Source organism: Herpailurus yagouaroundi, unplaced genomic scaffold, assembly GCF_014898765.1.
Source record: "Herpailurus yagouaroundi ecotype Mexico unplaced genomic scaffold, PumYag 207, whole genome shotgun sequence".
Classification (NCBI taxonomy): Eukaryota; Metazoa; Chordata; class Mammalia; order Carnivora; family Felidae; genus Herpailurus; species Herpailurus yagouaroundi.
The window spans coordinates 3282925-3304459 of NW_024412438.1; the positions used below are offsets into that span (position 1 = coordinate 3282925).

At 60.0% G+C, this 21535-nt stretch overlaps 2 protein-coding genes across 4 annotated transcripts in view; one reads left to right on the top strand and one right to left on the bottom strand.

Annotated features, from left to right (window-relative positions):
• On the top strand, nt 1–16056 carry SH2D2A (SH2 domain containing 2A). 3 transcript variants are annotated; one of them, XM_040452586.1, is made up of 9 exons: nt 1–128; nt 619–779; nt 1482–1663; nt 2536–2625; nt 2766–2934; nt 6730–6873; nt 7084–7389; nt 8924–9095; nt 15942–16056. In XM_040452586.1, the coding sequence occupies exons 1-8, from the start codon at nt 95–97 to the stop codon at nt 9089–9091; spliced, it is 1254 nt and encodes a 417-aa protein (XP_040308520.1). In that variant the 5' UTR covers nt 1–94; the 3' UTR covers nt 9092–9095; nt 15942–16056. The 3 variants fall into 3 exon arrangements, with proteins under 3 accessions (XP_040308520.1, XP_040308519.1, XP_040308521.1); XM_040452585.1 differs by lacking the exon at nt 15942–16056 and adding an exon at nt 9578–10084; XM_040452587.1 differs by lacking the exon at nt 15942–16056 and adding an exon at nt 9578–10084 and having other exon boundaries at nt 6733–6873.
• Nucleotides 14880–21535, bottom strand: part of PRCC (proline rich mitotic checkpoint control factor) — a 22411-nt gene continuing 15755 nt past the window's right edge. Inside the window, 3 exon segments of the mRNA XM_040452583.1 lie at nt 14880–15345; nt 17405–17470; nt 19445–19588. Of these exon segments, the coding sequence (XP_040308517.1) occupies nt 15259–15345; nt 17405–17470; nt 19445–19588 (297 nt within the window). The 3' untranslated portion in view covers nt 14880–15258.

Below are 21535 nucleotides of genomic sequence, written 5' to 3' on the forward strand. Positions count from 1 at the left end.
GGCCGGGTGACGGAGATGAGTTGCTGAGTGTGCACATCCCCGGGGAACACATACACATCCCGTGCTCCGGGGGCTCCCTTCTCAGGCTGCCCCCATGGAGCCCCCTCTGGCCCAGATATGCCCCCAAGGTAAGTGCGAGGCCGGGGACCGTGAGGGGAGGGACATCAAGACCCCCTCACTCCTACTGTCCCCAGGCCAGGACCTGCAGGGCCGGCTGGCAGGGCGCCCACAACCCCCTCTCCTTGGCCGGGGCTCCAGTCCACTCGGCCCGGGGGAACACAGGTAGCAGCGTCTACGGGGTGCTTCTTAGAGAGGACGGGTGCAGAGGAGAACCCGGGCCAGGAGGCGGGCGGTCCTGGGCCATAAAGACACGGCTCTGCCCTGAGGAGATGCGCCACCCCCCACCCAGCACCGTGGCACTTCCGGACCATCAGGAGGCCCCCTGGCTTCCCAGTCCTGTCTCCCTGGCCGGTGGGCACCTCCTTGTCTCCCTACCCTCCCCCACCTCAGAGACCCCCTGTGGTCCCGCCTGCATTTCTGCTCCGTCCTCCAGATCCCTGGTCAGAGGCACGCAGGGCCCTCACTGAGAAACCCCAGCTTCCCTCTCTGTGCCAACAGGAAGTCGCGAAGCCCCTGCTGCTGCCTTCAACACCTTCCAGAGGGTGGAATTGCCCCGCAGGAGCCGCTGTGGCCTGAGCGTGTCTCAGGGGCCCGGGCTCCGGGCCCCGAAGGCTGAGGAGGCCCAGCCCAGCCCCAGGGTCCCCGCTGTCCGTGCCGTGGTGAGTGGGAGCCAGGCTGACACATCTTCCTCACCGGCTCCCATCCCCCCAGTGACCTGGGGCCACCCATGGACGGGGGAGGGAGAGGGGATGGGGAGCACCTCCGTCATGCTCATGCGCTATATTCCCCCCTCACTGTTCCTCTGTCCCTGGGAAGCTCGGCCTGAGTCCGCAGGTGGCCAGGGTGCAGGGAACCGGGTCCCGGAAACAGGCATCCGCGTCTCTGGCCGTGGCCTCCGTCCGCCCGGCGCATCTCTCTCTCAGTCCCTCTCACCCACCAGGACATTAGGAAATCCTCCCTGCGGACCAGCCCAGCCCCTCCTGCAGGAGGCTGAGCCCTCCCTCCTTCCATCCTCTGGGTTGGCCAGTAGCATCACCTCCTTTCATCCCACGGGCCAGGGAATGACTTCCTGGTCTTCTCGAAGGTCTCACATCCGTTTATGCACAGTCCGTCAGCTCCCAGCTACTGGATGAGAGGCCCTCGGGGCGGAGGGAAGGGGAAGGAGACCCTCTGGAAACCAAAGCAGGTGTTGCTGAAGGAGAGTGTTCCGCTAGGCCTTGAGAAGCACTTTCTGGGCGATAAAATAGGCAGCGGGGATAGAGAGCAGGGGTGAGGATGAGAAAGTGGCAGCTGGCCTGGAGTCAGGAGAAAGCCCGCTAATCGCGGCTACTTCGTCCTCCTTGACCTTTCCCCTGTTCCAGGCCTGTCCTCAACCCCCAGGGCCTGCCTCCAGCCCAGACACTGAGAAGGCTGAAGAGGTGTCTGGGGAAGGCGGCCAGTCCCTGCAGGCCGAGACCCGGGCTTGGTTCCAGAAGACCCAGGCCCACTGGCTCCTGCAGCGCGGGGCAGCCCCCCCCTGGTTCCATGGCTTCATCACCCGGAGGTGAGTCACGGGGAGGAAACCGGCCCAGAGACGCGCGGGACGTGCGCCGGGCCCCAGGCGGTCGGGAGTCCATGGAGGCTACAAGTGCACGGATGAGTCCTGGAGGCTCCCAGGCCATTCTCTAGGGCATCTGTCCTGGGGGGGGGGGCTCACTGGAGAGGCTGCAGCCCCCCCACTCTGCGCCTCAACCTCCTGCCCTCGTGGTTCCCCCTCCCCGCCCCTGCCACTGTCTCCCAGGGTCTCAGCCTCTCCAGCCTGTGTTCTGCTTTCTCTCCCCCCCCACCAGCCCCTCCATCCTCAGTTTCTCAACTTTGCCTCTCCTGCATCTTTGGGGGCCTCCTCCAGTTCAGCTGGTGACTCCTGAAATCTACAAGTCTGGGGGCGCCTGGGTGACTCAGTCGGTGAACCATCTGACTTGGGCTCAGGTCACCATGGCTCATGAGTTCAAGCCCCGCATCAGGCTCTGTGCTGACAGCTCAGAGCCTGGAGCCTACTTCAGCCTGTGTCTCCCTCTCTCTCTGCCCCTCCCCCACTCGTGCAGGCGCGCTGTCTCTCTCTCTCTCTCTCAAAAATAAACATTAAAAAAAACATTGAAACCTACAAGTCTGTTACCACCCCACCCCAGCGCCTCCAGGCTGCCCTGCAGGGTGAGGCCTGAGGGGGATGCAGGGGCTGGGAGTTCCCTTCCCCCCGCCCCGGGCGGGACGCCGGCCCGTTTTCTCCAGTCCCTGGCGCGTGGGAGCAGAGCCGCGTCCTCTCTGCCACCTGCACCCTTCTCCCGCCACTTCCGCCTGCTTGGCTGGGGTCTGGGGTCGCCCTCGAGAGCCGGAGACAGGTGTGAGGCTGACGAGCGTCTCCCCCATCGCCCACAGGGAGGCCGAGAGGCTGCTGGAGCCCAAGCCTGAGGGATGCTACTTGGTGCGGTTCAGCGAGAGCGCCGTGACCTTTGTGCTGACTTACAGGTGAAGGGCAGGGTTCGCGCCCGGTGGCCCAGAGGCGGGGCTTGGGCGGGGGCGGGGCGGGCTGGGTGAGCGGGTCAGACGGAGAGGGCAGGGGCGGGAGGCCGGGCCTGGGTGGCTCTGACCCCACGGGCACCCGCCAGGAGCCGGACTTGCTGCCGCCACTTCCTGCTGTCCCAGCTCGGGGACGGGCGCCACGTGGTGCTGGGCGAGGACAGCGCCCACGCACGGCTGCCGGACCTGCTGCGACACTACACCGTGTGCCCGCTCGGCCCCTACGGGGAGACGCTCAGCGAACCCCTGGCCCGCCAGGTACGCCCGGACCCTGGCCCCGGGGGACCCAGGCTGCAGGAGCCGCCTCCTCGGGACCCACGACCCAGCCCTAGGTCCTTTGCCCACATGCGTCCCGGGGAATCCCTTAGAGAAGGATGAGTGCTGGAGGAGGGTCCCCGAGGGACAGCAGGCACAGGGGTCCTTGGTGTTGTCAAGGGCCTATTTACTGAGCTCCTGGCTTGCACCAGCTGCTCACAGGCCCTGAAAATAGAACCATGGACAAGGCAGAAGGGCCTCAAACCCACAAAGCTCACTTAGCAGCAGCAAGGATGGCTACACCACAGCAATCGGGTGCGATGAGAGGCGACATGCAGAGTGGGGTGATCCTGGGCTCACTTGGGGGGGACCGTGTCAGGGAGTGCCTCCCTGAGGGGGCTCAGGCAGTTCCGGGGACCGCCGTGTGCCAGGCCGCGGCCTGGGCACCGGGAACCCAGCAGAAAAATCCAGCAGAAACAAAGTGACCAAAACGGCCCTGCCTTCTGGAACTTCCAGTCTAGCGAGGAGATAGTCATCACATAGGACAGAGAAACAGATCATCCATAATATGTCCAGTAGGAGAAATGCATGCCAAGAAGACAAGCAGCAGGGGGACCTGGGGGGCTCAGTCGGTTAAGTGTCCCACTTGGGCTCAGGTCATGATCTCGCTCGCGGTTTGTGGGTTTGAGCCCCGTGTCAGGCTCTGGGCTGACAGCTCGGGGCCCGCAGCCTGCTTCGGATTCTGTGTCTCCCTCTCTCTCTACCCCTCTTTCTGTCTCTCTCTCTTTCGAAAAAAAATAAATACACATTAATAATTTTTTTGATTAAAAAAAAAAAGACAGGGCGTAACAGGGTGGGGGCTATTTTACAGAGGGACATCAGGTCAGGCGGCTCTGGTAAGGGGACATTTGAATGGGGCCTGGATGAAGTAAGGGAAGGAGCCATGCAGACAACTAGAGGGAAAACATGCTAGGCAGAAGGAACAGCAGGTGCAAAGGCCCTGAGGTAGGAGGATACCTGATGTGTGTGAGGAAGATTGAGAACAGTCAGTGAGGTAGGAGGTGAGACCAGAGAAGTGAAAGAAGGGGGCCCTGCAGACTCTCATACGGATTTCAGATTTTATGCTGAGAGAGTTGAGGTGGCACCGAGCAGTTACAACCTGAGGAGTGACACGAGCTGGCAAGTTTGGGGGGGGGGGTGGATATTCGGGGACCAGACGGAGGCCACTACAATCCTTCAGATGAGCTGAGGGCAGCCTGGATGAGGGGGGTAAGAGGCTGAGGGGTGAGGAGGCGGAATGCAGGGTGCATTTTGAAGGCAGAGTTGACAGTTTTTGCAGGATTGGTTGGGGAGCGTGAGAAGCGGCGTTGCCTCTGCAGGATGAGCAAACCCCCGAGAGGCGGGGCAGAGCAGGAGTTCAGTTCCACCTGCATAGTTTGAGACCTTGATCTACATCCAAATGGGGATGTGGAGGGGCGCCTGGCCGGCTCAGTCCGTGGAGCTTGTGACTCTTGGTCTTGGGGTCGAGTCCGAGCCTCACGTTGGGCATAGAGTTTACTTTATTATTTTTTTTAATTTTTAATGTTTATTTATTTTTGAGACAGAGAGAGACAGAGCATGAACAGGGGAGGGTCAGAGAGAGAGAGGGAGACACAGAATCTGAAACAGGCTCCAGGCTCTGAGCTGTCAGCACAGAGCCCGACGCGGGGCTTGAACTCACGGACCACGAAATCATGACCTGAGCCGAAGTTGGCCGCTTAACCGACTGAGCCACCCAGGTGCCCCAAGTTTACTTTTAAAAAATGGGGAGGGGGGTGCGCCTGGGTGGCTCAGTCAGTTAAGCGCCCAACTTCGGCTCAGGTCACGATCTTGCAGTCTGTGAGTTCGAGCCCTGCATCGGGCTCTGTGCTGACAGCTCAGAGCCTAGAACCTGCGTCAAATTCTATGTCTTCCTCTCTGTCTGCCCCTCCCCTGTTCACATTCTCTCTCTCTCTCAAAAATAAACATTAAAAATTTTTTTTAAAAAACTTAAAAAAATGGGAATACCGAGTAGGTGGTTGAAATACGTGGGTCCAGAGTTTGGGACAGAGGTCTGGGCTGGAGATAAACACCTGGGATTCATCAGCATCTAGAAGGACTGATTCAAAAAGCCCTCAGGGGGCGCCTGGGTGGCTCAGGAGGTTAGGCATCCAACTCTTTGATTTCAGCTCAAGTCAGGATCTCACGGAGTCACTGAGATCAAGCCTGAGTCAGGCTTGTAGTGACAGGGTGGAGCCTGCTTGAGATTCTCTCTCCCTCTCTCTGCCTCTCCCCACTGGCACTCGCATGCTTGCTCACTCTCTCAAAAGAATTAAACGTTTTATTATTATTTTTTTAATGTTTATTTACTTGAGAAAGAGAGAGGAGGGGAGGGGCAGAGAGAGAGAGAGACACACACACAGCTACAAAGAAAATTGAGATGGAGAGACGGGGGTGGGGGGGGGGACCAGGGGCGTGTGATGCACTGGAGGCCAAGCAAAGAGAACGTCTCAAGGAAGGGCCGTGCAGGTGGGTCCCATGTTGACCACTGGACTTAGTCAGAAGGAGCTCCCTGGTGGCCTGGACACAGTTTCTCGGGGCCCCGACTGGAGTCAGTTCAAGGAAGTGTGCCCCATGGGCCTGCGCCGGGCGGTCAAGTCCTGTGTGGAACTTCACGGGGAATGGCAGGGGCCGTGACCCCCAGCAGTGGGAACAGGGTGCAGGGAAGTCTGGAGGTGAGGGAGCCAGCGGAAGCCGAGGAGCCAAAGGCAGAGCTCTAGGAACCGAACCACCCACCCGCACTCCCGTTCTCTGGACTTTGGACTTTGGACTTTATCTGGGGGTGACGGGGTGGCCACCAAAGGATTGCCCGGGGGGGACTTCTTTAGCTCAGGCTACCCCCGGAGAGAAGAATGGGTTGGCCGGGCAAGATGAGACAGCGCAGGACCTAGGAGGCCGGAGCTGGGGAGTGGCTGCGGCACGCAGAGAGGGGTGCACATACGGAGACGCTGAGGCAGTGGAAGGAGCAAGGCCCGTGCTCCATTAGGTGTGGGGGGTGCTGGCTCCCAAAATGCTGTCCCAGCAGCGGGGTGAGGGTGCCGCTTTTTAGTCATGAAGGGAATGCAGAGAGAGGAGGGGGCTGAGGCAGGGAAGGGGGATTCTGATGTGGATCCTTGAAGCCTGCAGCGCTTGAACACGCACTTGGTGGATTGCAGAAGCATGAGATCAAGCTGTGGCCTAAGCCTCTCAAAGCCGTGGGCATGAGGAGAGCCCGGGCTCTTACGCACCCAGGGCTGAATCGCTGAGCTAAAGCACAGCTGCCATGGGAGGGAAGCTTCCCACAGTAAGACGCATCTCCCTGGAGGCGGTCTCCCTGCCCCTAAAATACATAGCTTAAACCTCCATAAAGTACTCCTCCGACACCTGCAGAATAAACACAGGCACGGCAGTCTTGGAGATCTGTCCCCGGGTTGGAAATTTTCAGGCTAAAGACTTGTAAAGCCTTGTTGCATTTTTGCAACCACAGGCACAAATGGAGACGGGCCTGGCCCTGCGTTCCAGGCAGAGTTAACGTCAATGCCAGATACAAGCCGTGACCAAAGCTACTTTCCCCCTGTTGGACCCCTTGCCATCTCCATTCCCTGTTCCTCACCCAGGGAACCCAGCCACCCCAAATTTCTGTGCCCCCCCCCCCCCCCCCACATCCTCCACTAGCACCTGCCCACCCACCAGCCCGCCATCGCTCCGGCACCGAGTCCCTGAGGTCTCCTTCTTTCCCAGCAGACTCCTGAGCCTGCAGGACTCTCCCTAAGCCTTGAAATGTCAGACCCGGGAACAAAACTCCACCCTCAGTACAGCACCATCCTCAAAAAGTCGCTGAACGCAGGCCCCACGCAGAAGGAGGGCGCCGGGGAGCGGAAGGAGGTACAGCGCTGGAGGGGTGCCCCAGGGGAAGGGGGGTTGGGGCAAGGGAAGGGAGCGGCGTGGGGGCGGGGCCTATGGGCGGGGCCCGCGGCTGTGGGCGGGGCCTGCAGGGCCCAGGCTGGGACTCGGGCCCCAGCCTCCGCCCGCCTGGGTTGCTCTAACGCCCCCTCCCCCCCTCCCACCCCACCGCGGCCTGGCCTTCTCTCCCAGCCTCCCCAGCCGCCCAGGCCCAAGCCTCCCGTGCCCGCCAAGCCCCAGCTGCCCCCCGAAGTCTACACAAGCCCGGCTCCGAGGCCCCGCCCGGCCCCGCCCCCCAAGCCCTCCAACCGCATCTACCACGAGCCTGACGAACCCATCGCTTTCTACGCCATGGGCCGGGGGAGCCCCGGGGAGGCCCCCGGCAACGTCTATGCCGAGGTGGAGGTGCAGCTGGCGCCGGGGGCTGGGGGCCCGCCCTGCGCCCTCGCGCACCCTGCCCTGCGGAAGTGCAGCTCCAGGCCTGTTCCCCGAAACCAGGTAAAGGGGTGCCCGGAGAAGGCGGGCCGCAGGGGGCGGGGGCGCCCGAAAACCAGACTGAGGACGGTGGCAAAGGTGCTCAGGTGGATGCCGGGGTCAGGGTAAAGTCAGAGGCCTCAGGCGACGGGGAAAGGCAGAGGCTGGGGCTGCCAGCGGCCCTTTCCCAGGCCCAGAAGTGGCTCCTGACGGGACGGCGTCCCCTTTGTCAACCCCTCCACTTCTCGGAGGAAATAGGGGCTCAGGCCCCGCCTCAGCCTTCCCGCCCTCCACCCCACCCCCAGCCTGCCTGTCTCACCCACCCAGTGCCTCCCACGTGTTCCCCACTGTGCCCCGAATCTTGACTCCAACCATCATCCTGTCATCCTGGTTGGAACTTGGGCCTCTCCGGCCCAGGCTCCCTCCCCCCCCCCCCCCCCCCCCCAGCCCTGCCATTCTGAGTCCCTGGTGTCAATTCAGAGGGAGCTCTGGGGAGGGCCACCTGCACCCCTGCCCCTCCACACACACCCCTCTCCTTCCTCCCTCCCCCACCTCCCTGCCTTCTCTCGGGGTCTCAGTCCAGGGCCGTGTTAGACCTTCCGGCCACTCCGGCCACTCCACTCCGATCCTCTTCCTGGGCCTCTGCCCCCTCCACAGGCCCCTCCCCCCCCTCCCTGCTGGGGCCCCCGGCCTGCCTCAGCCCTTGAGCCTGTCCCCCCCCCCCCCCATGCCCCGCGGGGGTTGCTCCTGCTCAGCTCCCAAGAGCCCCACGGCCTCCTGAACTCAGCATAGCAACCGGCTCTCACCCTTCTCCCCAGATTGGCCCTCCTATACTTCCCATCGGACCGATGACTCTCCAGCCACCCGACTGTCCAGGCCAGAATCCCAGGGCTTCCCTAGACACCCCCTCCACACCACTACTCCTCATAAGTCACGGATTCCTGCTGGGTCCCTTTCCCCAGTTTCAGCCCCATCACCCCTCATCACCATCTTCCAAGAGCTTCTTAACTGGTCTAACCACCAACCCTGCCACTTCCGATCCACTCTGCCCCAAGGAAGCCAGAAAGGTCTTGCTTAATCAGTCCGTGTGGCCCTCCACACTGGCGGAACAGGGGACCTCCTGCTCAGCCTTCCCACCAGCTGCTGCGGACCTCCAGAGCTATTCCCGCCTCAGACCTAGTCATCCTTCCGGCCAGCCGGCCTGCTGCCTCCTACGCACTTCCCTGACCCCACTACAGAGGCATCCACTGTGCCTTCCAGCACCTGCCACTCATCACCTGAGAAGCTGTCTCCCCTCTTCCCCCCCCCCAGAGTGCACGCTCCCTGAGGGCAGGGGCTGGGACTCACTCAGCTGTGTCCTGAGTTCCAGCACAGTGCCTGGCACAGAGCAGGTGCTCGGGAAATGGTTGCTGAAGGAACGAGAGGGGGTGAGAGCCTCTTCTCCGCAGGCCGACATCTGTTCCGACCAGACGACCAGACGATAGCCCTTGAGGCTTCAGGTGAGCCTGAGAGGCGGAGGGTAGAGGGTGTGACCTTGGGATCGCCCTTTTCTCCGCAGAACCCAGCCGGCCAGCAACTGCATTCTGAGAACTCTGTGACCGGGCAAGGTCCTTTCGTGCCCCACCAGACCCTGTCCCGCTGGGGGCACACCCTCCCCCACAAGCTTTCTAGACAGAAGATGGAGGACAGAAGCCAGGCGTTGCTTCCCCTGGGGCCTCCTCAGTAGCCCGGTGAGTCTGCGCCGGGGGAGGACAACCCGGGACCCCAGATCCAGAGACCTTTGCACGCGGGGCACCCTTCTCAGGAAATGTGCACTGTGCACGGAACACACCGTGGGCGATCAGAGCCAGAAAGGGCCTCAGCCACCATCTATCGCCAAGATGGCAGAATGGTGTCATCTTGCGTGCCAACTGCAATCCATTGGTCGTGGCTGCCTAGGGCACCACGTTGGGAAGGATGCTAAGGTCAGGTCTGCACTCAGCAGAAAAGGGCACCGTGATTGATTAGTGATGTCTGCTACGGGCAGGGAGGCAGGAGCAGTGTCTCCTCTGCCCTTACAAATCTGGGCCAAGTTCCTCACTGCGCAGATGAGGAGACAAAGCCAGAGAGGGATAGCGACTTGGCCGAGGCCAAGGCCCAGAACCCAGGCTTCCTAGTTACCCCGTTTTGCACTCTGTTTCTTACCCCCACATTCCCTAACTCTTTTCCACAGGAAATGTCAGAGATTTCCTCAGATGGGAAACCTGGCTACTTCTGAGAATTCCACTGCATGGGGGCCTGGGTGCCGGCTCCCTCCCCCAAATCGCAGCTTAGCCGTGTTCCCTGGACAGGTCTGCCCCCCTCCACCCTGCAAAGAAGCCTGGAGTTCAGAGGAGCAGGTGGCGAAGTCCCTTCCTCGTAGGGGCACACCCACTGGTTCCCTCCCCAGAGTCCCTGAGAATCCGGTGGCTCAGTGATCTCAGTGATCGGTGGTCCTCTGCGGAAGTGGGCGAGGCCGCTGGGCAAGGGCGGCCGCTGCCGCCCGCTGCCGCCTGCTGCCTCCCGCTGCCTGGCTTCTCCTGGAGTCTGATTTCCTTGGCCCTCTGAGCCTTTGAGGTCTGGGCCCTGGTCCAATGCTGCTGTTGTCTGAGGAATGGTTTGGCGAGAACAGATGTTAGAACTTGTTTGTTGATTCTTGTCTGGCTAATAAATCATCGCCAACCACCTCTCCCCACAGGGATCCAAGTAGCGCACGCTCCTTCTGTCTGTCTCGGGCTCCCTCTCTGTCCTGTTGTGGAGGGCAGGTGGTTCGAGCACCACTGCAGTGGGGGGGAGTGGGTCTGGGGGTTGAGAGACACCCGGGCAAGGGTCACAAATCGGGGGGCCGGGAGACTCCCGGGTAAGGGCCCACGGAGTGTTCTGTTCTTAGCAGGGCCGGGCAGGTAGCCAGGGGCAGAGGGGTGGCTGCATCACTTGGGGGTGCCAGGAAATAAAGGGGGGCAGGGGGGGAGAGCGGTTGAGGGGTAGGCCCTGTACCCCCTTCCCCGGCCCCCCTGCCAAGCACAGGCCTGGGGAGGGGAGCGTGCGTTGGTGACCTGTGTATGTGAGCCCCTTAGGAGGATGGGGGGCCCTGCAGTGGCTCTAAGGGTCTCTTGTGTCTTCCCAGCCTCTTGGGCTCAGGCCTTGCCTCAGTCAGGACCCCATCCTGTCCCCTGCCCTCTTGTGAGGCTTCCTCTCCACTCCACCTCCCCACCCAGACCCACTCCATCCCTCTCCCTCTGCCCTCTGCCCCTGCACGGCTCCACACCCTGGGCTTCCGCCTCCTGGAGGAACTGCCGCGGGCCACGTTCTTCTCTCAGACTGAGGGCCCTCTGAGGCAGGGCTCTGGGGACTCCGGGGTCCCACCGGTGCAGCCGTTCTTACACTCATTCCTATGGGAGTTTAGTCAAGACCGTGCCCATCAGGGTCCCTCCTCCCGCCAAAGGCCCCCCCGCCCCCCCCCACCTGCCAGGGGCCCAGAAACCCCCCAGACCCGTCCCCAAAGCGGTGCTCCCTAGGCCTGGGCGCCGCCTGCCGCTGCCACACCCCACCCCCGCCCCCCAGCCTGGCACGGGCACCACCTCCGGTGACTGGTGAATTCTCCCCCTTTGCAGCCAGTGCTAATCAGCTTAAGGAGAGCTTCTGTTGCTGAGTCAACAGGGTTGGGGTTCCTCCACTCCCTTCTGTCTGTGCCTCTCCAGAGCAGGGGGAGAGATGCCGAGGGAGGGGAGGGGAGGGGAGGGCAAGGAGCAGATGGCTTTGCCGAAATCAGGGAGGGAGGCTGAAAGGGCAAGAAAGGTCTTGGATTAAACTCCATGGGTGGGGGTGGGGGTGGGGGTGGGGAGAGGGCTTCTGGCTGACTCCGGGGCTGGGGGAGCCCCACGCTGGGGGAGGCCGCAGAAGGAGGGGAGGCTCACTGCACAGCAGGAACTGGAAGTCGAGTCTGAATGTCCAGGGGGAGGGGTGCGGGGGGGGGGGGGGGAAAAGAAATGCCTAGTGACCCCCCCCCCCGGGTGTCCCTGAAGGAACAAAGCAAGAGGGGACAGGGCAGGCCCCTGCGGAGCTCGCCCTCCCTCAGCAGGTGGGGCGGGAGGATCCCTAAGGTGGACGTGGGGAGAAGCCTGGGTCTCTGTGCGAGCTGGCTGGTGGCCTGGGTCCTGTGCTGGCGAGGCGGCCTTTCGAAATGGAGAGAATGCTTCCCTGTTTGCAGGCCAGGCTGCGTCAGGATGAGGCCGTGCAAGGGAAGGGCGCAGTGAAGCAGGACTGCCTGGGCCCCAGGGAAGCCAGGCCCTTTGTGGCTGGTTTCTGTTTGTTTGCTGTTTGTTGGGTTTGGGGTGGTTTTGTTTTGTTTTGGTTCAACCCAATAGGAAAGTGAGGTCTAGAGAGGGGAGGTGACAGGGAGCTGGAGGCCGTCACACCCAGATCCTGCTATCCTGATCCAGCGCTCCCCTTGTATCAGGGGCCCCTCCCGGGTCAGCAGATAAGGTCCCTGTCCTCCCAGGGGCTCCCGCTGCAGGCTCGGCCCTGAAGAAGAAGGTGGGGAAGCCTCCCCTGCTCACCAGGACCAGCACCCCTGCTCATCCTGCTCACTCCATTCCTGCGCTGAGGCCTGGGGATGGAGAGGCCTCGTGCAGGGAAGGAGGGTGGGGGGCGATTCCTGAAGCAGTTGCCCCCCCCTTGCCGGAGACGCCGGCACCACAGGGGAAGGGCACCTCCCCAGTCACCCCATCCTCCCGCCCCCCTCCATACAGGGCCGCCCTCTGGCTCAGTCCACCCAGAGTTGAGAGGACATTTACCCCGGCCCCGCAGCCTCCATCGGGCCTCGCTGGGATCCCAGCAGAGGGCACAGCCTTCCCCTCCGGCCCTTTCGGCCCCAGGGCAGACCCGGCGGCTCTCCGGACCCTCCCTGGCCTCCTGTCTGCTCCCTCAGCTAACCCAGAACCCGATGACTAAGGTGCCGGGAACTGGCAGCGGGGCAGGGGGTGAGTGGAGGTCACCACCACGACCTCCTGGGTCCTGGGCCACAGCACAGCACCGGGCCCCCCCCCCCCCCCCCACCCAGGGAGGGCCAGTGGCGTCACCACTGAGCCCCACCCCCCACTACCTCGACAGCCCTAGAACGTCTGCCCCCTGGTGGCAGAGGAAGGGGAGGTCAGCAAGGCCAGGAGCACAGAGCGCTCCGGCGACCCTGCGGCCGCCCCAGGCCCCACAGGGCTTCCTGCAGCCCCTCCACCTGCCGCAGCGCCTCCGCACCCCTGCCGCCCAGCGCCCCTCAGCTGCTGGTAGTCAAGGACTTGAGCTTCCTGGGCTCTGCTCCCCTGGTCCGTGCGACACCGCACCCCAGGCTTAGCCCCGGTGGCTCTGGTGGCCCCCGGGGCCTGTCTGGACCCACTCAGACCAAAGCCTTTGCCCTCCTCCCGTTAATTCATCAGAACTCGAGGCTACTGCCTGCGGGAAGCCTTCCCAGGTGAGGACTGTTTCTAACCTGTCAGTATTTCTCATGGTGACCAGGAAATCCCAACCACCAAATAAAAGGTCATCAGTGGTACGACTAAAAAGTGGCTTTAAAAGACGTGGCCCAAGGGGCGCCTCGGTGGCTCAGTTGGTTAAGCGTCCAACTCTTCATTTCCGTTCATGATCTCACGGTTCATGAGTTCGAGCCCTGTGTGGGGCTCTGTATGGACAGTATGGAGCCTGCTTGGGATTCTCTCTCCCTCTCTCTGCCCCTCCCCCACTCGCTCACTTGCACTCTCTCAAAATAAATAAACATTAAAAAAATAATAGGGGCGTCTGGGTGGTTCAGTCAGTTAAGCGTCTGACTTCGGCTCAGGTCATGATCTCAGGGTTCATGAGTTCGAGCCCCGCATCAGGCTCTGTGCTGACAGCTGGGAGCCTGGAGCCTGCTTCGGATTCTGTATCTCCCTTTCTCTCTACCCCTTGCCCACTCACACTCTGTCTCTCTCTCTCTCTCCCTCTCTAAAATAAACATTTAAAAATTTTGTTTTAAGTAATAAAAAATTTAAAAACTGGCCCAAGACTATCTGCAGAGAACTGAGGTGGGAGGTAAGAGCCTTACAGACAACAGGCCTAAATCCATCCACTTCCAGAATACACCAGGACTCTCCCTAAGGGCCACATCCTGCCTCCCAGCCCAGAGCCCCCGCATCTCGGTCATGACGCAGCCCCCCGTGTCAGGGTCCCAGGGGTGCGGCAGGCCAGGAGGCCGGGCTGCATGTGCAGGCAGCACATCGGGTACAGAGGACAAAGCTTTGGACTCGGGATCTCAGACTTTGGGGCCTGTCGACCCAGGTGACCACCTCAGATACCCCGGCGAGTGGCCTTGGCCCAGGTCCCGCAGCCTCCGCAGTGGAGTGCCAGTGGGTTGATGCTCCTTCCTGAAGACGGCTGGAGGCACCGCCACGGGCAGCTGTAGCCCCAGTGTCCCCGTGGGATGCAGGAGCCCTGTCTGGCTCCAGCCCCAAGTAGGTCAGATTTCAGATAAGTGGGTGGTTTTCCTGTAAGTGACGAAACCCTCCGCCGTACTTAATGAGAAACAGACTCCTCAACTTACCCAACACGCAAGACCGTGAGCTCGGGGAGACCCTCCCTCCCGCCTCTTCCATCTCATGCCCGGGTCCCCATGCCGCCACACGCTCCAAATGACCCCTTGGCCGTAACCTTCACCTTCCCATCTGTCACCAGGACTGTCAAACGGCGAGCTTCTCCAACGGCCCGGCACCGGGGCCTCTCCCTTCAGGGCTCTTCTCGACGCCCTGGTATCGGGAAGCAGCTGCAGTCGAGCGCGGCCAGAGCCCCGGCACCCCCAGCACCCCGCTCCGGTAGTGGCCGCAGGACGCATGGTCCCAGGACAGGCGTGGGTCTCCCGCCCCTGCCTGAGCCCTGCCCCGCGGAGGAATCAGGCCACCGGTCTTGCTGCACGTGGCATCCCGGTGCAGAACCGCCAACCCAAGTCTGTGACCCTGCCGCCTCCCTCCCCCAACCACTCCTCCCTCTCTAACAAAAAGCTAGGGGTCCAGAAGTCCCCAAGGAGACCTGCCTGGCCCCCAAGCTCCACACAAATCTTCCAAGCCGTTCATGGCCAATGGCAACTGGTTGTCAACGTGAGTCCTTTCCAGGGACATTTCACCACTTCACCTCCTGCTGGACCGAAACAGATGTGAAGCGACTCTTTCACGTCACAGAAAGGACCTCCTCTAGTCTCCAGAGACACCGGAGATCGGCGATACTTTCCAGATCTGGGACCACAGGCCCCCGCCCCATACGAAGTCGTAGGCACGCCTCCAGAGTCTTCAATGGCCACGAGCCCAGTTTAGACGGTGGGCCCAGGGGAGAAAAGCAAGGCAATCATGAGGCAGGTTGTGAGGGGCGGGGCGGGGGGTGCATTACACTAGGTACAGTCAGACCGAGGAACAGGAAAATGCAGGAGAAAGATCCAGAATGCAAAAAGGAGAGCACACGAAAAAGTAGGAGAGGGGTTAGGGCGAGCAGTGTCCGTCAGACTGAATGTTTTATTTCAACAGACATCCCTGGTTTAAAATTAAAAAAAGAAAAAAAAAAAAAAAAGATGGAGGGAGGGGTTCACCATTTCATCACACCCACGAGGGAGCAAAACTCCCATCCAAGGACTCGGAGCCCCGTCTGAAGCATCACCGCTCGAGTCTTTGCTCCAAGACAGAGAGGAGCTGAGTTCTCTAACTTCTGTTAAGAAAAATCTATCACACGTGTTCATCCTCGCGGAGGCGAGGGCTGGGTCCCCAGGGAAGGAGGCCCTGGACTTGGAGGCGGCAGGGCTCCCGGAGGTGAGGCCGTGGCGCCGGGCTGCAGGAGGTCCCGGGGGCAGCCGGGTCCGGAGCCCTAGAAGCCGTACTTGGCTTGGGTCTGCCGGCGGCTCAGCTTGTTCTCGGCCCAGGCGTTCTTCAGCTCCAGTTCCCGCTCCCTGGCCTGCGGCGAGAGACACGGGCGGGGGGGGGGGGGGGGGTGTCAGCCTGGGGTGACAGACTTCTCCCCCGGCCTCCGTGAGCTTCCCGCACCAGCCCCTTGCCGCCCGGAACACGTCCAGGAAGCAGCAAATCTCCTGCCAAACTGTTTCCTCTGACTCAGGTCGAAGGGGAGACCCCGAGAAAGCAAAGAGCTAACGGGGTTTAAGCAGAGCAAAGACTCAAGGATCCCTGGCCCCGGGCGCCCGGCTGGCTCAGTCGGCGGACAGTGCAACTCGACCTCGGGGTCCTAAGTGTGAGCTCCACGTGCGGTGTGGACACGACTTAAAAAATCTTTACACGGGCCCAGGGGTGGCTCAGTTGCTTAAGCGTCCAACCCTTGATTTCGGCTCAGGTCATGATCTCACACTTCATGAGTTAGAGCCCCTCGTCAGGCTCTGGGCTGACAGTGTGGAGCCTACCTGGGATTCTCCCTTTCCCTGCCTCTCTCCCTCCCTCTCTCGCCGCCCCTCCCCTGCTCGTGCATGCTCTCTCTCTGTCTCTCAAATAAATAAACATTCAAAAAGTAATAATAAATACATAAAATCTTTACAAACACAGAACAGAAGCATCCTGGTCCTACACCTGCTGGAATTAAAACCGAATCTCTCCAGTGGAAACCTGACAGAGGTGAGCTGGAATTTGCATCTGAAAGGAGGACATCAGATGCCTCGGATGCCCGACCAGCCAAGCGGGAGAGGACAGTGTCAAAGATGTGGACAGGGCCACACGGGACACCAAGCGACAGCTGTGTCTCGAGACGGAGTGTCACTGCTGTGCTGCACACGGTGGATGTGGAACCCTAGAAATTCACACCCCTTTCAAGCACAAACTGAAGCTGTGAAATACAGACTGGAAGGCACCAGAATTGTGACTTTCCTCTGCTGACCTCAACGCCACACTTGGGGACCCTACAGGCACCACCTGAGAAGGGGGGCTCGCCAACCCCACCCCGCCAGAGTTAGCTGGTATCTGCCCACCTCCCCTTGGTTAAGGGGCGGAGGTGAAGAGTTAGGGTTTAGGGACACCTGGGTGCCTCAGCAGGTGAGCACTGGACTCTTGATCTTGGCTCAGGTCACGATCTCACCCTTCATGAGTTCAAGCCCCGCCCCTTCCGACTCTGCGCTGACACTGCAGAGCCTGCTTGGGAGTCTCTCTGCCCCTCCCCCACTCGTGCTCTCTCTCAAAATAAACATTTAAAAAAAAAAGGGGGGTTTGGGCTTAAAAGAAAACCCCACGCTCGAATCCTTTCCCTACAAATAACAAGTCAGGATAAGGACAAGTCAGGGGAGTCCCTGAAAAGGAAGGTGAACCATTGACAAGAACAGCAAAAGCAGATTTCCCCCTGAAATCACCAGGCAGCAATGTGTCCCCAGGGAAAGGCCCAGAACAGCACGTTCCCATCTGGGTCTCAGACAGCGTTTGGCACAGGAGGTCTCCAAAAGATGTCTGCTTAATGATTAAATAAGTGAGAGTTGCTGGGTCCTATCAGGTAAGTGACACTCTAATTCCAGAAGACATGTTTGGATTAGCTGCGATTTTTAATTATTTGTGTTGTTTCCTGCCACAGAAGTGGAGACTACAAAACCAACATCCTTATCAGGTGGATGTTCTGTTAAAAGCTGGTGAACCCATTTTTTTCTTTAGATTCTTAAATCCCTAGATAGATAAACTCGCCATTTATTTCTGATAAACTTGCCATGTAATAGAACCGTAGGAGAAACCACTTTGCTGCCCTCCGCGTGCATGTTTGGGTATCTGAATCTCCACCTAGTTTACTCACAAGCCCCTGGCACTTGAGGCTGAAGGGAAGTGGGAAGTGACAGGCGCCAGGGCGAGGCGGGGTGGGGTGGTAGGAGATTCTGAAGGACACATCCCCCCCCTAGTGGCCACATGGAGAACGGACCCTGGGAAGCTGGTGCCTGGCACCTGGGCTTCCAGCCCACGGGGCGGTGAAGGGGCCTCAGGCCCGCAGTCAAGGGGTCTCAGCCGGCTGTCCCTGGGGTCTCCGGGGACCCTCTCACCTGATGGATCAGGTACGTGATCTGGTGCTTCCGCCGCTGCTGGCCCGTTGGCTGCTCCCCTTTCTTCTGCAAGGGAAGAAAACACACTCTTTAAGCCACAGGAAGAAAAGAAGTATCACACGTGCCCAGATGGTGCAAGGCTGGGGCTTAGAAACCAAGTACTTGGCCTAAAACCCGGGGGAGAAAAGTCAGCTTGGGGCTGTTTTTATGTCTGTACGCTCACAAAACGGTTTTTATTAAAACCATTATGCCAAAAACCCAGGCTAAGAAGCTCTGCCTGAAATAGCCTGCTAATATCTCTGCTGGACTGGAGATGCTCTGAGGTCAGGATTGCGTCTTCTGTTTCTTTGGTCACCCTACCCCACCCCACCCCACCCACCCCCAGCAACAAGCACAGGGCTCTGCCCACAGTGGGCACTTGAAGCTGGCTGTATTACGTGTAGTGACTCTACAACAGCTTCTGTTCCAGGGCCTGGGTGACCTCCCTCCCTCTCGTAATCCTGCCCGTCTCCGCCTCAGCCCTCCCTGTCTCTGTCCCTTTCTCCCCGGCAGGCCAACCACCCAGCCTGCTCCTACCTACGGCTTCCCCAGCTCTCCCATCCCCAGCCTCTAGCTGAAAGCCCGCCCCCGCCCCCCCTCCCCGGCGTGTGCCTCCCCAGAGACCCTGGAATCCGAATTTTCACCACCACCCACCCCTCCCCAGTCTTCCAGCCTCCACTGGTAACTACACCCAAGCCCTAACCAAGCTCTGAAGCAAAAGCTTTACTGTCAAAGTCTATACTGGTCTGGGCTTTTTCACCCTACGGTTTTCCTGCCCCACCAGTGCTGCCTCAGACCAGAAGCATCCTATCAGCCCCACCCAGCCCCCAACACTCCTCTCTAGAGGGTCCTCGGCAACCCCCCATCACTCATCAACTTTCTCCCGGCTGTGCCGTAAAGCCCTCGAGGACACGAACCGTAGGTTTCTCTTCTTTTTAAACAGTCGAGCTGTAACACCATGAGGCGGTGCAAAGAAAGTAAGGACCCAAGCAGCAGCAAACCCCCAATTCCTGGCTGCTGTGGGACACCGTTTAACGTCACCATCAAAGCCGACAAGCACGATGCACTCGCTGGCCACGGTGGACGCCACCCACGGCGGCTGTCACACGGGACAGTGATGCTTCCGACCCGGTTAGGAGAGCACGCTCCCCCCAGTGGTTTTTCCAGGAAACATGGATGGCTCTGTGCTGATCTAACCACAGCCCTCTGCTCTGTCCTGTACGACCGCCAGCATTCGGTGAAAACAAACGGCCAGGGCTCAGACGGCCATCTGTGGCCACAGAACAGAGCGGAGAGAGTGGGAGGGAGACGGGGAGAAGATGCCCGACCTTGGCCTTGCTGGTGCTGGGCTTGAATCCAGGGCTTCCCCACATTCCGCCCCCCATGGCAGGCTCATAAATGTCCATGTTTGCTGTGCTCAGCTACTAGGTGGAGAGGGGTCCCTCACGCTGACTGAAGAAAACTAGCACAGGAAGGCAGGCGTGTGGTGTGGGAAGTGTGGAGAATAAACACCCGAAAAGCCCCCAGCTGGCGACAATAAGTAACAGCAAAAAAGGAGAGGGGAGGGGGTGCATACTCAGAACCGGAGCCCCCAGGACTCTGCTGTTCCATCCACACCTCAAAGATGTGCTGAGCCAGGCCCCAGCCTGGCAGGGTGGAGGCGGGAAGTGACAGAGGGAGAGGGCAGGGCAGCTGCGGGTTCTGTCCCGCCGGGGAGACAGCCACAACACATCAAAGCTCTTCCCGAGTCGCCCAGTCTCGGTGACAAGACTCCACCCCCCAGACAGAAAGCAAAGTGCCGCAAAGTTCTGGAAAGTTCTGGAAGGCGGAGGCTGCATCCGCGAGGCTCGGCGCAGGCTCCAGTCCCACGGGTGGCAGGCATCTGTGAAAGGTGCTGGGGGGTAACCACCGGGTGTGGGGTCGGGACAGGAGCAGGCCCAGATTCTGCTCTGGGCACCCCCCACCCCCAAGTTAGCCATGCAACAGACCCTTCCCACTTACTTTGCTGAATGACTTCATGGTTTTCTCTTCTGTCAACGACTTGGTCATCCACTGCTGAGCCCCACTGAGCTGGTCGTCACCTTTGATCTCCACAAAGTTGACTTCCTCCCTCCCTCGGTTCCTCTTGCCCTGTAGCCGCTTAAACTGGAAAAGGAGACAGAGAGCAGCAGTGGGGGATCTGGGTGAGAGATCGGGGACTCACTAGAAACCCAGAATTTATGGAATCATCTTACGACCATCCCCCCGCCCCCCGTGCTACCCACGGCGGCCGTCACACGGTACAATGATGCTTCCCGACCCAGTTAGGAGAACACAATTAAGTGTCCTTAACTCCCCCCTGTGCGATACCCCATTTCACCCCCCACCTATCAAACTCGTCCGATGCCCAATGAAGGGCTGCCGCCCAGACGTTCTCCTGCCCTCAGGGAAAGGGAGGCCAAGGCGGTACCCCCAAACATGAGCGAGTACGGGGGCGGGGGATCACTGCTGGGAACATGTGCTCAAACTATGCGTAAGTTCAATGTACCGAAAAGGACTGCATACAATTTTCTGATTAAGAATTCAGAGTAGGGGCGCCTGGGTGGCTCGGTCGGTCAAACGTCCGACTTCAGCTCAGGTCATGATCTCACAAGTTCGTGGGTTTGAGCCCCACGCCAGGCTCTGTGCTGACGGCTCGGAGCCTAGAGCCTGCTTTGGATTCTGTGTCTCCCTCTCCCTCTGTCCCTCCCCTGCTTGCACTCACCTTTCTCTCTCTCTCTCTCTCTCTCTCTCTCGTTCTCACTCTCAAAAATAAACAAACATTAAAAAAAAAGAAGAATTCATGGGGCGCCTGGGTTGCACAGTCGGTTAAGCGTCCGACTTCAGCCAGGTCACGATCTCGCGGTCCGTGAGTTCGAGCCCCACGTCGGGCTCTGGGCTGATGGCTCAGAGCCTGGAGCCTGTTTCCGATTCTGTGTCTCCCTCTCTCTCTGCCCCTCCCCCGTTCATGCTCTGTCTCTTTCTGTCCCAGAAATAAATAAACGTTGGAAAAAAAAAAAAAAAGAAGAAGAATTCAGGGTAAAAAAAAAAATCTAGGATTCTTCCTCTAAAAATTGGTTTTTACACGTGCGTTCCTTCTCATTGGTTTGGCATCACAAAATCAGCAGACTCCACACCAGAGTGGACCTCAGAGGCGGAGCTGGGAGAGAGGGAGCCTGGCAAGATTTCTAGGAGGCTGCCGCTCTCTCTTGCCCTCCTCACCGAAAGGGCAGGTCACACCAATGTCGCCCGGACCCGTGTGGGTGAGGGGACTCTAATTGAAACACTCAGAGACCTGAGTGCAGGCCAGGCCCAGCTCTCAGCGTCACTGGTGAGGTCTCCTCCGAGGGACTCTACCTGCAGGAAAGAACTCTCGCCCCTGGCTGAGCTCTCTGCTGCCTCCCAGGCTGAGGACAAAAAGGGCCCAACTATGGACCGTGTCAAGGATACACCTGCAGGGGACACAGTGACAGCGGGAAGAAGCATGCGGAGGGATGGACACCTCTCTGTGAAGAGGCGAGAGGGGGGTATTTTTCCTAAGAGCCTGAATGCAAAAAGAGCACACCCCCCACTTCCCCAGCCCCCTCCTGACAGGCTGAGACCTCCCTACGGAGAGAACAAGATTTCCCGTCCGGAACACAGCCTGACGGGACCCGGGGTTTTCTCTCTCCTTGTGCTGAGGTGAGGGAGCCCAGCGGCAGGGGATCCAGGCGTGTGAACACAGGAGTCATTCACTGTGGCTGCTGTCCTGTCCCCAAATCCATCGTCCCCTTCACCTTTAACGTGAAGGAGCCCAACATTCTGGCAAATCACCACCCAACTGGATAAAAGGCTATCCCACCCCTGGGCTCCCCCTGAAGCCACATGTGGTCACGTGACCAGACTCTAGTCAACGAGACAGAAATGGAAGCGCTGGTAGGAACTCTGGGGAGATGTGGGGGAGGTCTCCCCAAAGGAGAAGAAGATACTCTTCCTCGGTCTCTCCACCTGCCGCAGAACAGCGGCCGCAATGCAGGCGAGAGAGCGGCAGCCTCGGCCGCCACCACCGACCAGAGCACAAAGGCCACAATGCAG

Coding starts and splice junctions, on each gene's coding strand:
- SH2D2A (XM_040452586.1), top strand. CDS start 95: ATGGAGCCCCCTCTGGCCCAGATATGCCCCCAAG. Junction 1,664..2,535: donor CATGGCTTCATCACCCGGAG/GTGAGTCACGGG, acceptor CATCGCCCACAG/GGAGGCCGAGAGGCTGCTGG. Junction 2,935..6,729: donor GCGAACCCCTGGCCCGCCAG/GTACGCCCGGAC, acceptor CTTCTTTCCCAG/CAGACTCCTGAGCCTGCAGG.